Source organism: Strix aluco, chromosome 3 (genome assembly GCF_031877795.1).
Source record: "Strix aluco isolate bStrAlu1 chromosome 3, bStrAlu1.hap1, whole genome shotgun sequence".
In the NCBI taxonomy this organism is placed as follows: Eukaryota; Metazoa; Chordata; class Aves; order Strigiformes; family Strigidae; genus Strix; species Strix aluco.
In genome coordinates this window covers 71,992,489-72,007,179 of record NC_133933.1, presented here as the reverse complement: position 1 = coordinate 72,007,179, position 14,691 = coordinate 71,992,489, and the positions used below count along the sequence as shown (strand labels likewise).

The following is a 14,691-nucleotide window of genomic DNA, read 5'->3' as shown; positions in this document are numbered from 1 at the left end:
ATCCCTGATGCTGGGCATACTCCTTCAGTCTCCTCAAAGCCTTGCTGACTCACCTTTTTCTAATTGAAGATGGTTAATAGTAACATTTATTCATCTTCACTTTCACAGAATAAGAAGAACCAGTCTTACTGCAAGGTAAACAGCTCAAAATTGTATTATTATTAATATTGCCATGGAAGTTCAGATTTTTCTTTTCAAGTGTTTTTTTGATCTGGTTCATTTCATAGTGGATTAAATTGAGTTGAAAATTTGTCTCAAGACAGACTAGATTTTGGTGCCTTATATGTGGGTGTTAAGTTAAAAACAAATTAAAAATAAAGTCACACCCACAATGATGCTGTTTCCCCTAACTGGCTTCTAAAAATACATCACATAAATCCTTTCTTTTCCTTTCCCATTAAAAAGCTTTAGTCTGTCACAACCTGGGTAAATGAAATTATAGTTTTTCAAGCACTGGAAAAAAGAACCTGAACATTTGGGATTTGTTAGTCTTAGCTCAGTCTCTTTGAAACAGAGCTGTTTTCAAATTCCTGCTTTTTCAGAACAATGCCTAAACCAATTCAGTACAATAAATCAATGCTTTAACCTTACTTAGATCTAACGACTGCCATCTTAACCGAGATGGACACACAGATCTTTTTACTTCACAGGAAAGTGACTAAATTATAAATACAATCACAAATTCAAAAAAATGCCTTCGGTTTAGTCTTGCTCCAGCTGTGTGCCTCAGCTTCCAACAGTACTATGCCCAACTTCAAAAAACACTAGAATTTTGGGATTCATATCTATTGACCTGGTCCACTTGAAGTTCTTGCTTCTGATCCAGACCCTAAGACTCTACCTTTTTTAAATAAAATGAGTGGTTGTCCTTGCTTAGATGAGAACCTGAACAGCTGTCCCACTGAGGTCTGTCATCAACTTGTGAAAAGAAATATTTCATTTATGTTTGTTTTACATATGTACACATATACATGACACAGATATCTGCAACTGCAGCTCTTCTTTCTTATTATTTTAACATCGTTTTGAATAGATTGTTATCAGCACTCTTTGCTAAATCTAATATACTGCAAACTTTAAAATACGGTCAGGCCCCAAAAGTCCCGAGATTAACAAAAAAACCCCCATGGTTTAATTTCCGCTTTTTTGCCTCCTAGTCTGATGTTCAAATCTATAATTTTTCTCCTCTACAACTATGAGACATAGGTATTATCTTTCTTCTTATGAAAGCTGAGATTTAAATAACTTTAAGTAGCTTTAGAAGGAACAGCATATAACACAAGTTGGCAGTGCTTAATCTTCTTGGTGCTGGCCATGCAGGGGCACTCTAACAAACCAGAAGCAGACTGCAGGATTCAGCAGTACTTGATTTTGGTGGTGGTATTCAAAAATGGAGAAAACACTCTATTAATATTTGCAATTGTATTTTAGGAGTTAAAAGATTTTAATAGTTGTATTTTAGTTGTTGGAGATTCTGGTATATCTGCTTGGAAAAAGAAAAATTACACAGAAGTACACTACATTTCTTGTAAAATGCTATTTCTTAAACAGATTTTTCTTCCCCCGTGCACGTTCCTTTATGTGCAAGGTTACTTAAAATGTAAGGGAAAATATGAAGGTGAAAAAACAGGTGGATTGTCTGTTCCAGAAATGAAGACATCTCCTTCTTTGCATGAGGAGAAGTAAAATATTTTCTTAGCTTTCTAACATCCTGGCTCCTAAGCTACCCTCCCAGGGTTAGCAAACAGCAACCTACACAGTGACCAGGCAAAGCAAGGGACACACCAAATCCTCATTGGCCCAGAAACCTGGGGAACCTATGGGTGCCAAGGAAACACTTAAGTTCTGCTAAAAGTTAATTAGAGCCAACAAACCCACCAACCAATTAAATCATTAAATAAAGAGTTTTGTTTGCTTGTTTGTTTTTCCAAAGCAGCACTCACCGGCACATTTGGTCCTGGTGATGAGCGGTGGTCCTGGCTGCCCAGTCCCACCTTCGCCTGGTCTAGTGAGCAGGACCCGAATCTCATATTCAGTGTCGGGGTCCAAGTGCCAGAGCTTGTAAGTCGGTGCATTGACAGCATGGGTTTCAGTCCAGGTCCCAGATGTCATTCGGTACTCCACTTCTTTCAGAATAATGGGTCCGTCCCCAATGATTGAGTTGGCATTCAGCTGAATGAGCAAGTATGTGGGCCCAACGCCCAGCAGCTGCGGGGGTGCTATCGGCCGAGGTGGCTCTGTAGGGGAGACAAAAAAAAATAAATAAATAAATCCAGTGATAAAATGAAAGCTGGAAAACCCATTAACAAGAGGGCTCCTTCCACAGAAAGTTGTCAAGTTTTGATCAGCAAAGATTTCAAAACTCAAAAGCAAAATCAAAGTGACATCAATGAAGAAAAGCTGAGGAGAATTTCAGCTGATGGAAGCAAGTGGTACACCACTGGCATCTGCCCAGTGCTATTTTTTCCATGTAAAAATCTCAGCTAGGGACCACAAAATCCTAGTTGATTTACATATTGCTACTTTTTAACATTTTTTCTGAAAAAAATCTGGGTTCATGCTCATTTATATAATTTACTATGGCAATAACTTGAGATTTTCAGAAACATAACTGATTTTCTTTTATTGACAGAAGCCACATATGTACTTTACTTTAAGAAACAGTTACAATAATTGATACAGTAGCCCTGCACAAAATATTCTTGAGTATCACTGCAGTTCTTTTGAAACCCACCAGAAGCAGTTAAGGTAAAAGATACAGATGCCCATTACAGGCATTCAGAATACTTGGAACTGAGCAAAACTGCCAGGAGAATGACAAAAGATGTATAGCAACGACATAATATTTTATTCTTCAGTAACTTACTACAGATTTAGAAACTTCAAACAATAGGGTGTACATTGCCTTTGTCTTCCTCTGTTCTCATCAGTTTCTGCCTGCCTAAATGTTTCAACACACCTGCTAAGTGAAAAGGTAACTACGGACCAAACAGGGAGGCAAGGTCCCCCTTACCCTGAGAAATGTTTAAGTAGAGAAGCAACACATTGCGTCAGCGTGATTTATTTTGAAAAACAAATCACAAGCAACATGTACTTTTCTAATAAAATGGATCCACTGATAAACACGGAAGGTTCATTTTCATTCCAGATGGCTCATATTTCAACTAATTTGTTTCAGTTAATTAGGCAACAATGCTAAATTCAATGCACACAGGGGTTTCACACAGCAGCGATGCAGAACTAACAACGTGAAAACTCTGAGCAAGTAGAGGGGATCTCATGGCCAGTACATTAAAAATATTCAACCCCAGACCATAAGATTTCCCAAGAGGGGCGCTCTTCTCATCACCACTCCCCCTACCGCTCTGCACAAGAGAAGTTAAGACACAGAACCACTGCACATATTCTGCCTCCCAGGAATGACCCTACCAGTGTCCCTGACAGAGCCCACGGGGGGAGTGGTGACGGAGGGGCTCACAGAGGGCCTCCAGGCCTCCTTTGACATCCCACCCTTCCTGCATGGTGAAGTTCGGCTACTGACTCCCTGGTTCTCTACATCCAGCGGTAAAGTTTCCCCTCCAGATACCAGAGCTGGCTCCCAACTGTATTTAACAGCTCGGTAAGCAACCAAGTTTCCCACATTTTGGTACAAAAGTACTTCTTGCAGACTTTTTTCTAAATTAGCTGTGTCTTAGGCCACTCAGTTTGGGGACCAGGCAATCTGTGAAGGTGCCGTAGTAACTGGAAGCAGAGCTGATTTTCTCCTCCCAGAGTGAAAAGGTGAATGATCTAAGGTGTTCCTCTTTCTGCTTTGGGATATGCAAAACTCTAGAAAGTATCTCAATTAATTATTAACATGTTTTACCCTGCTTTGGCAAGAAATGTGTATATGAACTAATTTAGATCCTTACCTGCATCAAAGCTCAGAAATGCAGCCAGGTTTAATGAGGGCAGTTTATTTGCTGTGGAACTAACACATTAAATGTCAAACTAATGAATTCTAAGGTCAATGTATATTACAGCAGAAAACATAAACATTGATGAGCATGATGCACTACCAACTCCAAGTTATAAACCTCTAAAACATAAGGCTATGTTTAGAAGTATACACTTTGATTAAGAGCACGATTATCACAAATAAAACCCCACATTAATGAGACTAATATACCATTGCATATTAAATTTTTATGTTAAGAGATAAAGCGTATTCTTATATTAGCATATGCATTTTGTTTTTAAGCTCTTGAGGACAAGGAGACTTATTTATAAAGTCTCTCCCAGTTCCAATAAATTATGCATGAATTTTAATCAGTTAGCAAATGAACAAGTAATTGTTCTGCAGCATTATTAATATTCTTCATAATACAATATACTATCAGAACCAGAGGTGAGGTGCAACCAGAAATCCCAAAAGTACACTAAGTATCAACTGAAGCATGCAATCTCAACATACCAGGATAAACTTTTCTGATGTTACCCAATTAACTTTCTATTAATTATTCTAATTCGTTATTCTATAACCAGATCCATCAAATATTCCCCAATTATAATTTGAAATAACATAATTTCCTTTTATACATACAGCAACCTGAAACTTCTAAGGTTTAAAAACTGCCATTGATAACTAAAAGTACAAAGCCATTAATAATGTTTTTCTTGCCACTCCTGTAGCAAATATCACACATATCAACAATACTTCTCTTTCAGTGCGTTTTTAAACACAGTTTACATCCTTCAAGGAAGTGATGTTGCTGGCTTTTCACTCTAGCAATCTGGGTCCACCTAGTAGTAAATCAATAATACACTTTCAGAGTGTCCTGAGAAGGCAGTCTACCAAAAATGAAAAACCTCTTCTATGAGGTATGAAAAAAAGGAGATGTATGAAAGGGAACCCCAAAGAAAATAACCCTCTCGGAAGTTTGGTCTGGTTTATAAACAATATAAAAACTCAGCTTCAGGCAAGCCAAGTGACAGCTCTGGAGTTCAGAGCCTGGATCCGAGGTAGCGTTGCAGGAAGCTGAGGCTCACCAGTTACCCACCATGGCAGCCTCTGTCCTGCCGGGCCCTGCTGAGGCACCCTGCCTGCAGATAGATGGACACTACTCAAAGCATTTTGCGGCTTTCAGTCACTCACACCCACAGCCAGGTCAGGCAGCATGGTGACCTCCCTCCATCCCCCCGCTGCCCTGGTCACTTCAACCAAACCACGGAACTGTACCCTTTCTTTCTGCCAAAAAAACCCCATCCCCCTCAATTCTTATGAGCAGATGTGGCTAAGGTACACAGTATTCCTAGCAAGCAATTTTTATTGAGCATGGTTCCCCCTTTCTTGGCCATGAACCCTCTGTGAATAGCCATAAAGGTTCTAAAGAATATTTTATGAAAAAATATTTCAATCCATGGATGGTTTATTAACTCATCAGTAGAATCACAATTTCAATAGGTATTTAAGACACTCCCACTAAACAGAACCTGCATGGCAAGTTTCATTTTTTCCTTCGCTAAGCATGAAATTTAGAATTCCTTTTCCAGTGTAACTAGTTTGATTACTGTCTCATTTTATGACTATATTTTCTAGCCACTGCTTAAAGGTGTTAAATCTGATGAAATCCCCCAGTATGCATGGCCACTAACATCTCTGAAAGACTATATAAAAAGACCACTTGTACATCTGCAAGACATTAAAGAAATTAAAGTATTTTCATGCATAGCATTTTGCAGTATTTGGTCATTTCTGGTTTTGACATAAAATGCCCACAGCTAACTTAATCAAAAATTAAGACTGACATTTCATCAGTACAAAGTTCTCATTCTGCTGAGCTACTAGCAGTACATTATGCTCACATCAGTATGTATATGACATTAGATATTAAATGTACTGTGATATTTAGGCACCAATGACTAGAATAAGCATGCAGCATCAACGCCAGCTATAAGTCTTCCTACAGTTAAGCAGTTGTGTCATATTCTTAATATTAAGTATTGTATGCAAATAATTATGTATTCATAGACAAAAAAACCAACCAGTAAAGGTCACTAGTGTTATTAGTACAGTAACAAGTATGCATAAAACTTCCTATATTCCCAAGTAACATATGCATACTATGTTGCTTAATACCATTTACCCAGCCTGGGTGACAATATCCCTACTACGTTGCCCTCCAAGACTAAACACCTCCTAAATTTAAAATAAAAGAAGGGAGTTTCATTATTATCTTAGCGGTAATCATATACTGTTGATTATCAGTTCAAAGCAAGGGAAAAAAAATAAATCAAACCAAACCAGAATCCTACAGGCTGTTCCATTTTGGGGGAAAAGCTGATACGGGATGCATGTTTGATAAAATCTTATATTTTTACACGAAGTCATGTTTTGCTAAAGGAGCAGGAGACTGCTGCCTTGCTTACAGCAGAAGGGTCTGGGGAGGTGAGGAGGAGAGGGCTGATCACCATACAGCCTGACCATGAAAGATAGGTCTGTGCCTTCATTCTTGCCACTCTCTATCCCACCCCTGCCTCATATGGAGCCTTCACACATTAATACTCTGCATTAATGCCTGCAAGCTCCCTCTGTTCACATGTGAAGCGTGCCTTCCCTCTGGTGACAGCATGTTCAGCCTTCTCTGTCAAATACAGTTGGTATGCTGACAGGTATCAACAGTTTAACCCAATACATACAACAGGGGTAATCATAAAAATCTTAATTTTTACAAGTATAACAAGGCATTCATTTATTAGAAGAAGCCCAGCATCAGCCTCACCCCTCCAGAAATTAAAATTGTTACATCTTAACTATGCCATAAATTGTCAAGAAAGCAGGTAAATCAAAAGAATACAAATTTCCTTTAAAATTTTTCATAATTCAGAGAAACATACAAATCCACATAAATGCAGCTAATACTCGGTGTTCCGAGGAGTACAGCGGAGATGCCTCCACAAATGATTCAAGACTGACTCAGCTCCCACCTCAATCAAACTCATTCCCTCTTCTACAGAAACTTCTTGCAAAGCTTTCTAAGTATATCTGCATATTTCTTGCAAGTACTGTGGGTTTCTGGTTGAGGTTCAGTGCCTGACCCGCACTGGCTATGCATAGATAGAGCATGATCTTTGCCGTACAAAGCCCCCTGGGACCAGCGGCCCTAGGGAGTGCAGTTCAAGACATCCAAGGCATATAGGCCAAGTGGAAAATCCCTGCTTGCCAGGAGCTGGACCTGTGCAGAAGCTGCGCTGGGCTCCAGATTGCACATGGAGATGTTGTGGCAAAGCTGTGTCAGAAGACCCACAGCACGGAGCCAGAAGAGCATGGCGAAGCAGGCTGTCAATCCCATGCAACAGCTATACAGCTTCAGTACTCTTCTTGTACTGGAAGATTACACATGGCTTTAGGGATTCACACATTATAAAAAATATTGAAAAACTGAAGAACCAAGAACATTTGTTTAAAAGTTGAAGAAAAATGTATGAGATTTAGCAGAAAGAATTATGGCAGTCAAGTACTAGCAGGGAAACAAAATTCTCGGTCTTAAAAGCTGGTTAATCTAATGGAAAAAAAAAGAATTAACAAGAAGCAGTGACAGAAAGCTTAAATTCAAATAGGGTATTAAGCCACAAATTTAACAGTGAAAATAGTAACTGAAGAACAATAAATAGTAATACTGTAGGAAATTCTGCATTCTCTGAGTGTTTTCAGTCAAGGCTGGATGTCTTCTTATAAATTATATGTTAGGGGGAAAAAAATGGAAGATGATAACAATATGTAAGGCTCCAAAGAAATACAACTGAAAGAAATTATGCGGTTGTGAAGGTGGTCACAAAATCAGCTATGAAAAGGTTGAAGATAAAAACAAACTATGGATATTTCCACCACAAATACTGGGTTCCTTTTATTTTTAGAAAAATCATTCCACATGTGGCATATCTTTAATATGAACTAGAAATATTTTCATTCAGCTCTCCAAAATGGTTAGGAAGTACTGCTCTGCTAGGGAAAGAAATTCAGAATTTAAGACAAAAAGGTTTATTTTGGGCTTGTGCCTGCCTGAAAGGACACCTGGCTGTCTTCTACGCTGACAACAGCCTGACAAGACCTGTCGCCCTCAGCCCCAACAAAAGCTACACTAACACAAACAGGAGGCTTTGCCAAGTGAGGGGAGAAGCATTACAGAAAGCAGTACGTGCCTGATGAGAAATTCTTCTACTCAGTTAAAAAAGCAGGTTAACGCAGGGGATTGAGGGATCCCAAGCTGAAAGCACAGATCTGACTAACAGCAGAGGTATCATGAACCTTAGAGTCACAGAAAGCCTCTGCAGTTTATTTTTAAATTTCCAACAAGATCTCAAGTTTTCACTTTCTCTGCATGACAGACTACACTCACAGCTCAGTCTGTCACCCTATACATGCCATCTCTAGTGAATAGTTAGGTCCTTAATGGTTTTGCTGTATAACACAGAAGACAAATAAAAAACCCAACAGCCTATGGATCAAAGAGATTGCCCAACACACTGCGGACAGCTCATTAATGGGAGTTGAGTACTCTACTGGGCTGCTGAAAAGAAAGAAGAAAAAAAAAGCAAAAAAAAAAGCTGTCACTTCTAACATATTTTTCTGCATTATTACGAACACAACTCTAGATGTACATTGCTCCGACACCTTCTAACCACTAGCCAAGACTTCACGTGGAAAGTCCAATAAACAAAAGTAACATCAGGACAATCTTAACTAACCAATTCAAAGATGCAGACACACATGCATCCTTAAGTATAGAAACGCTGTTGTTAAGGGCTTAGCTCATGGGATTCTTGCTTGCACACTGTATAGGGGTATTTGATTTTTCTCACCCGGGCAGCCCACCTTATTCTTGTGGCAAAGGAGGAGAGTAAATGTAAGCTTATTCTCGGTCAGACATACTATACATCAGCTAGAGATTACTCCCGCCCAAAAGACATGATGTATCTAAAAACCATCAGAATAAAGGAGCGGGTGCACAAGCAACTCTTCAATTGCTGTAGCGTTGCCTATGGAAGAGGGAGGGGTTGGAGTGAGAGGCAGCTGCCACAGCAGCCTCTTCTCTTCCCAGCCGGGGACAAAACCCCAAGGGTTACACTTTTGTCTACCACCTTCCTACCCCTCAGTTGGGTAGACTGTACCAGTTACATACCAACAGTGGGGCAGGAGCTACCACCCCTCAACCCACGCTTGATCCTGTGTCTCACCTCGAAAGACAGCCAGGTACAGTGGCAGTCAAAAACAGGCTTCAGCAGGATGAGCTCAACTGCAGGTAGTGCATGTTGCACAGGCTGCAGGAGAACTTAAACCAGCTGTGAGACTCAAAATAACACAGAGACACCATAGAGGAGTTTTAGAATCACCTCCTCTACTCCAAGACCAAAACCTGGTTATAGAATCACACAATAAAAACCTCACCAGCTGCAGGCCTTTGGAATTCTCACAGGCCTTGGCCGTTCTTCAGGTTTAATTAATATTTCCCTAAGCCATTGCTTGGCTTCTCTATTTGTTCACAAACTCATTTACCATTTTTGCAAGAAATATGTTTGGTTCTTTGTTTTCTCCAGTGGTCAAAAACCTCCCTCTGCTCATCAAGTTTAACTCATTTTAACAACTGCTTTATTCTTCTACATTGTTATTTTTTTCTGATATAAAAGTTTCTATTGCTTCCACCTTTTTCTTCTGCAGACAACTTGGAGGAAGCATTTATTGTGGGTTCCTGCTGCTTATGCAACTTAACAATACCTCCTCCGAAAAGTATACTGAAGAGAAGGCAGCAAAAAACTTGTCAGCAAATAACTGACTTCAACATATTACGCCACATCATGATTTCATGTAGAAATTCATGTAGAAATCAGCAGATTTTTACAGTTAAGTGTTCCAAACAGCCACAAGCCTCCCTTTATATTTTTTAAAAAAGCAAAAGCTAATTCAGACCTGCTGTTCTGCAACCATCAGCGATGGTGGTCGCATGGAGAAACTTGAACAGCTTGTGATCTATTATTCTGCAACACATCTTTATCTCCAGCTTTTTTTTTTTTCTTTTCAATGATGCTTATGCAGACTTAATTCCTGTGACTCCAGAAACTTTCTCTCTGTGACTTTAAAATACAATTTATCACAACTGTTCAGTATCTGGCACTAGTTGCTAGACCTGAGGTTAAGACACAATACCTACACAATGTTACATTCTAATTAAGAGAGTTAGTTGCCTGGAACAAAAGAACTCATTCTAAGCAATAGCTTTGTGACCAGGTCATATCAAGTGATTTATTCAACTCACTTCAGAGTCTGCAGGAACATTTTCATTGTCTTTTATTACTTGGAATGGAAAAACTGAAAGAATCTATTTTAAACAAACAATCCAAATAAATATCTATAACACAGTAAGATTCAGGTTATTACCTAGAGAATTGGTTACTGGAGAAAAACCAGCAACAAACAGAAATGGCAAATTGAACCGTGAGCTCGCAGTGCTGGCTTAGGTAGGATACTGACATATTTCACCGTAATATCATCTCTAATTTTGGGTCTGCAAATGGGGATACTATGTCACAAGCTCACCTCAAACTACTGATTTATCTTTGAGCACCTGCCTAATATATCAAGTTTGTGTAGTAAGTACAAAGTCTGCAAGCTGATGCAGCTAAAATGTGTAAGTGACATGGCAGTTACTGACCACCTGAAGTGCTGAAATAAGAATTATTTCAACAGTGAAAACTGCTAACTTCTGCATAGTGATTTTATATCCTATGCATCACTGTGGCATTTTATTCACCTTGATTTGAAACACTACTGCATTCATTTTATTATCTTCCTTTAAATAAAAGGAACAGTGTGCAGCTTTAGCATTGTCAGCAGAAACCGTAAACAAGGTTAAGCTCATGCCCAGCTTACATGTAAAAAAACCCCCCAGTTTTTCTAAAAATTGGAGCATGTCATCCCTCCTCACAATTTATGAACAGAACACATGTCTATTTATTGAATGACAGTAGTCCATGTGACTCTGGAAATCAATTAGAAGAGTATGACATATTTTATAAAAAAGATTGTATTGTGTTAAAGACATTTAAGCAGTACACTCCTACAGGAAAAATGAATACATGTAAGAAAGAGGTGCCTGCAATGAGAAGACATTCAAATCTTAAAAAAAAAAAATAAATTAAAAATTACTCAGTATGAATGAGCCAGTTATAGAAATGTCTCAGGCAAAGACTTGACCACAATGACTTCATTATCCACATGTATCAGTAATTCCCTTGAGATCTCAACATTGAGATTATAGTTGCAAAGAAATATTTTATCTGCTTCATTGTCAGAAACTAGCACGTTAAGAACAAAATTGAATTCCTTCTTCAAAAATTGGTACTTTCCAGGAAAGAATTACTCTCAACTCTACACGGCTTTGCAATAGGTTATTTGACAATACTGCATTCTGGATGCACATCCACATGCTGTCGATGAGAAGGAATAAAACTAGAGATTAGGGAAAGAGTGCCTGAAGGAGGACAAAATAGTATTTTAGGGACACCAGGATTTTCTTTTACATAGTTATGTAATGAGAATATTTTTTTTTTCCTTCCTGCTTCTCAAGTACTTGGATTTATTTATTTATTCTTAATTTCAAGTTTGAACTGGCCAAATAAACTGATATTGCAAAGATTTTTTGCATTGTTGTTATATCTGTTGATGCTATAGTTATGCTCACATTCCGTTTACCGCCTAAGCAAACTACGTGCAGAAACTTTCTGATGGACAAATTGTTACAGTGACATATTTATAACACAACTCAAATACTTCAAACGCCCTGCAACAAAACTAGAGTGTTTCAGTAGAATTCAGTGAAAAAACCCCAAACCTACCACAGATTTACACCTTACTAACTCTACATCTCTATAAAACTTGAAAGCTAAAAACCCTCCCCCGGCCAGCACTCCTGGAGTTCAGTGAAAGCCATCTACCATAATGACTTGGAATTACCTATACGCAGCCCAGCTGTACTTATAGGTAAGGTGGAGCTTTGTTCAACTGATGACATGACTGTGTCACGTGGGAGATCTGCACTTTCCTGCGTACCAACTGACCCTCCTGCCAGGGCGTTTGCCTGTCCTGGAAGACTCCTGTATGTCTCATTTTGGAAGCCACATTATATCTGGTCATCACTAATCCAAATTTTTATCATCAGCTTTCCTGCATGCCTTTTAAATGACAGAGAAAAATGTTTCACATGTTGTTGGGACAGTATCATGGCAAGGTAGAATTCAGAACCGTATCATGCTCCTTAAGTGCAATGAGCTATACACATCGCTGTGCCAGAAGGGTACTGTAATATAATGTACCTGCAGCTGAGAGGAATAGCTGGCATGGTTTCCAAGCATTTACAATTTTATTTAATAGTCATTACAGAAACTTCAGGAGTGTAAGAGGTGAGTCATGGACATCTCACCTTCCCAGCCCTCCCCATCCTCTGTAATATACCTGCTCACTTGGCACCTGAGATACTGTTATCAGTCCCAGAACCACTCACTGCCATGTAGTACCTGTGCAGGTTTTTAAGTGTGACAGCCAAGCACCTGCAAGCTGTTTGCACACCTACAGGGCTACATGTCATATCACTTGCTTGAGGCTGCTCCTACCCCACCACCTTGCACTGTTCTCTCTCAACTCTACCTGCCCAGCAGCACCCTGGGGCCCATCTAGGCAGCCCCAATTCCTCCTCCTGTGTCTTTCTATTTCTGGTTATTTGATCCATCAAATGAAGGAAGTTACGTACCTTAAAGACTGATTTCACTGTAAGCATCAAGCCAGACCATGGACCTTGATGCACAGAAGTAGGAGAAGGAAGGAAAGCAGCTCACACACCATATTCTTGAGGCAAGACCCTTACAAATGCACAGGGGACAGAGGTGAACTTAAAGCCTTCCCCTTCAGACCTGAGAAGGCATCCAGGAATGCCCGTAGAACTGGATAAATAATGTCTCCCTTCTCCAAAGTTCTTCCTCAGGTATCCCATTTCATTGAAGTTAAAAGCTTTCTATCAGCACTTCAATACTATCACCAAAGAAAAAAGGGATACAATTTAGTATATGGGTTACACCTTAATGATTATCTAGAGATTTTGTGTGCTCAGACTACTCAAGTCTATGGGGAAAAATGACAAAATTCATCACTTCTGAGCAAACTTATTTTAAAGGGACTGTTTCCTTGCTCAAATCCCTTTATTTCTATTCATAACCTTTTCCAAGACACATTTAGATGTTCCCACCAGGAACGTCTTCACATTTCTTATTACAGCATGCCCAAATATTTCTTGCCAAAAATGCCAGAAGGCAGCCCACTGGAATGACAGAGAAGGGGGCTAATTTTAGGAGGGACTGAGATACCTCCCTCGATCTATGCAATGAACCAACAGAAACCAAAATGGAAACCCACTTGGTTAATTTTTACACCACAGTTTTACATCACAGATGTGAATTACACATCATCTAACGCCTACCTGAAAGGGCAACCCTGCTCCTCCACTTCCCACCATGTGTCGCTTGCAGTGCCACTCATCTACTCCACACCCAAGGCAGTTTAGGTTTAAAACTGATCTTGGGGGTGGGTGTGGAGGGGTGGGTGTGTGTATGTGGAGACATGTACATGTCTTCAGACAAGAGCCAGTGTCAGCACAGAAGCAGGAGCACAAGTTCAGGTGCTTAAGAGAGAGGAAAAGGGAGGGCAAGGATTGAGACTGCCTTTGCTGGCCATAATTACATCTGCTTCACTTTACCAGGAAAGCCACCTTTGGGGGTGGGGGGCAGTGCAGAGGGGTGCAGTGAGAAGGAACCAACATCCTTGCCACAGCATCTAGACAAGAAATACCTATGAAATGAAGGGAATAGGTAACAAAGCAGCTGCCCACCTTCTCATGGCCAAATGGATTTTGACTGTGATGAAAAGCCAGGAAGAGCTTTCTAGAAAAACTAACCAGAACAAAACTCCTCACCACTTCTTCTGCATGTTAATAGGAAACACATTATGATACACATTTTTTTTTAAAGGAATGAACAGAATATAGTGATTTTTATTAAGAGTTTTGATAATGTAGTGAAGTAGAAATGGAAGAGTGAAGTTGGTGATGAAATTCTAACATAATCAATGGAGAGGGGTGACTATTTCATTCATATCATGAGAACAGCTTCACTCCTGAGAGGCCAAGCTCGTTTAAGGTCTTTTTTTCAGCTGGTGCAGCAAAAACAGGGAATGAGAATATTTGTCTTTGAAAGAGAAAGCAGCACACTAGATTATGGAAAAAAGGGTACTTTTTGACCTGAAAAGTATTTAGATTGGTCTTAATGGGATATTTTCATAATCTACTTTTCAGATGGGGCTGTTCTGTTAAAGAGTTTGAAAATGGGTATATTGTCAAGTATGATAGCGTTGCCATGAAGAGGCTGTCCTTGTAATTAAATTGACACCCAGTGCATTGAATCCCAAATTCGCTACAGGATGTAAAAGCATAGACAGCTTAAAAATTAGTGTCTGTATTAGATGATTTGTATTATAAAAATATGTTCCAAGGAATAGTTTGTAGAAGCTTTTTGTATCCTAATATCTTTGTTTTGTTGCAACAAAGATTCAAAGTATCAATATGACAAAAACTACCAATCATTTACTCTGGAATAGCAAGTCCCCGAGTA

The 14,691-nt window shown here is 39.3% G+C and overlaps 1 protein-coding gene across 7 annotated transcripts in view; it reads right to left on the bottom strand.

The window, feature by feature from the left end:
* The window catches only part of PTPRK (protein tyrosine phosphatase receptor type K), a 418,239-nt gene that overhangs the window by 171,962 nt on the left and 231,586 nt on the right, over positions 1 to 14,691 (bottom strand). For all 7 annotated transcript variants that reach the window (XM_074819158.1, XM_074819152.1, XM_074819154.1 and 4 more), the window contains exon 7: positions 1,944 to 2,237. In XM_074819158.1, the coding sequence (XP_074675259.1) occupies positions 1,944 to 2,237 (294 nt within the window). The remainder of the gene's footprint in view (positions 1 to 1,943; positions 2,238 to 14,691) is intronic.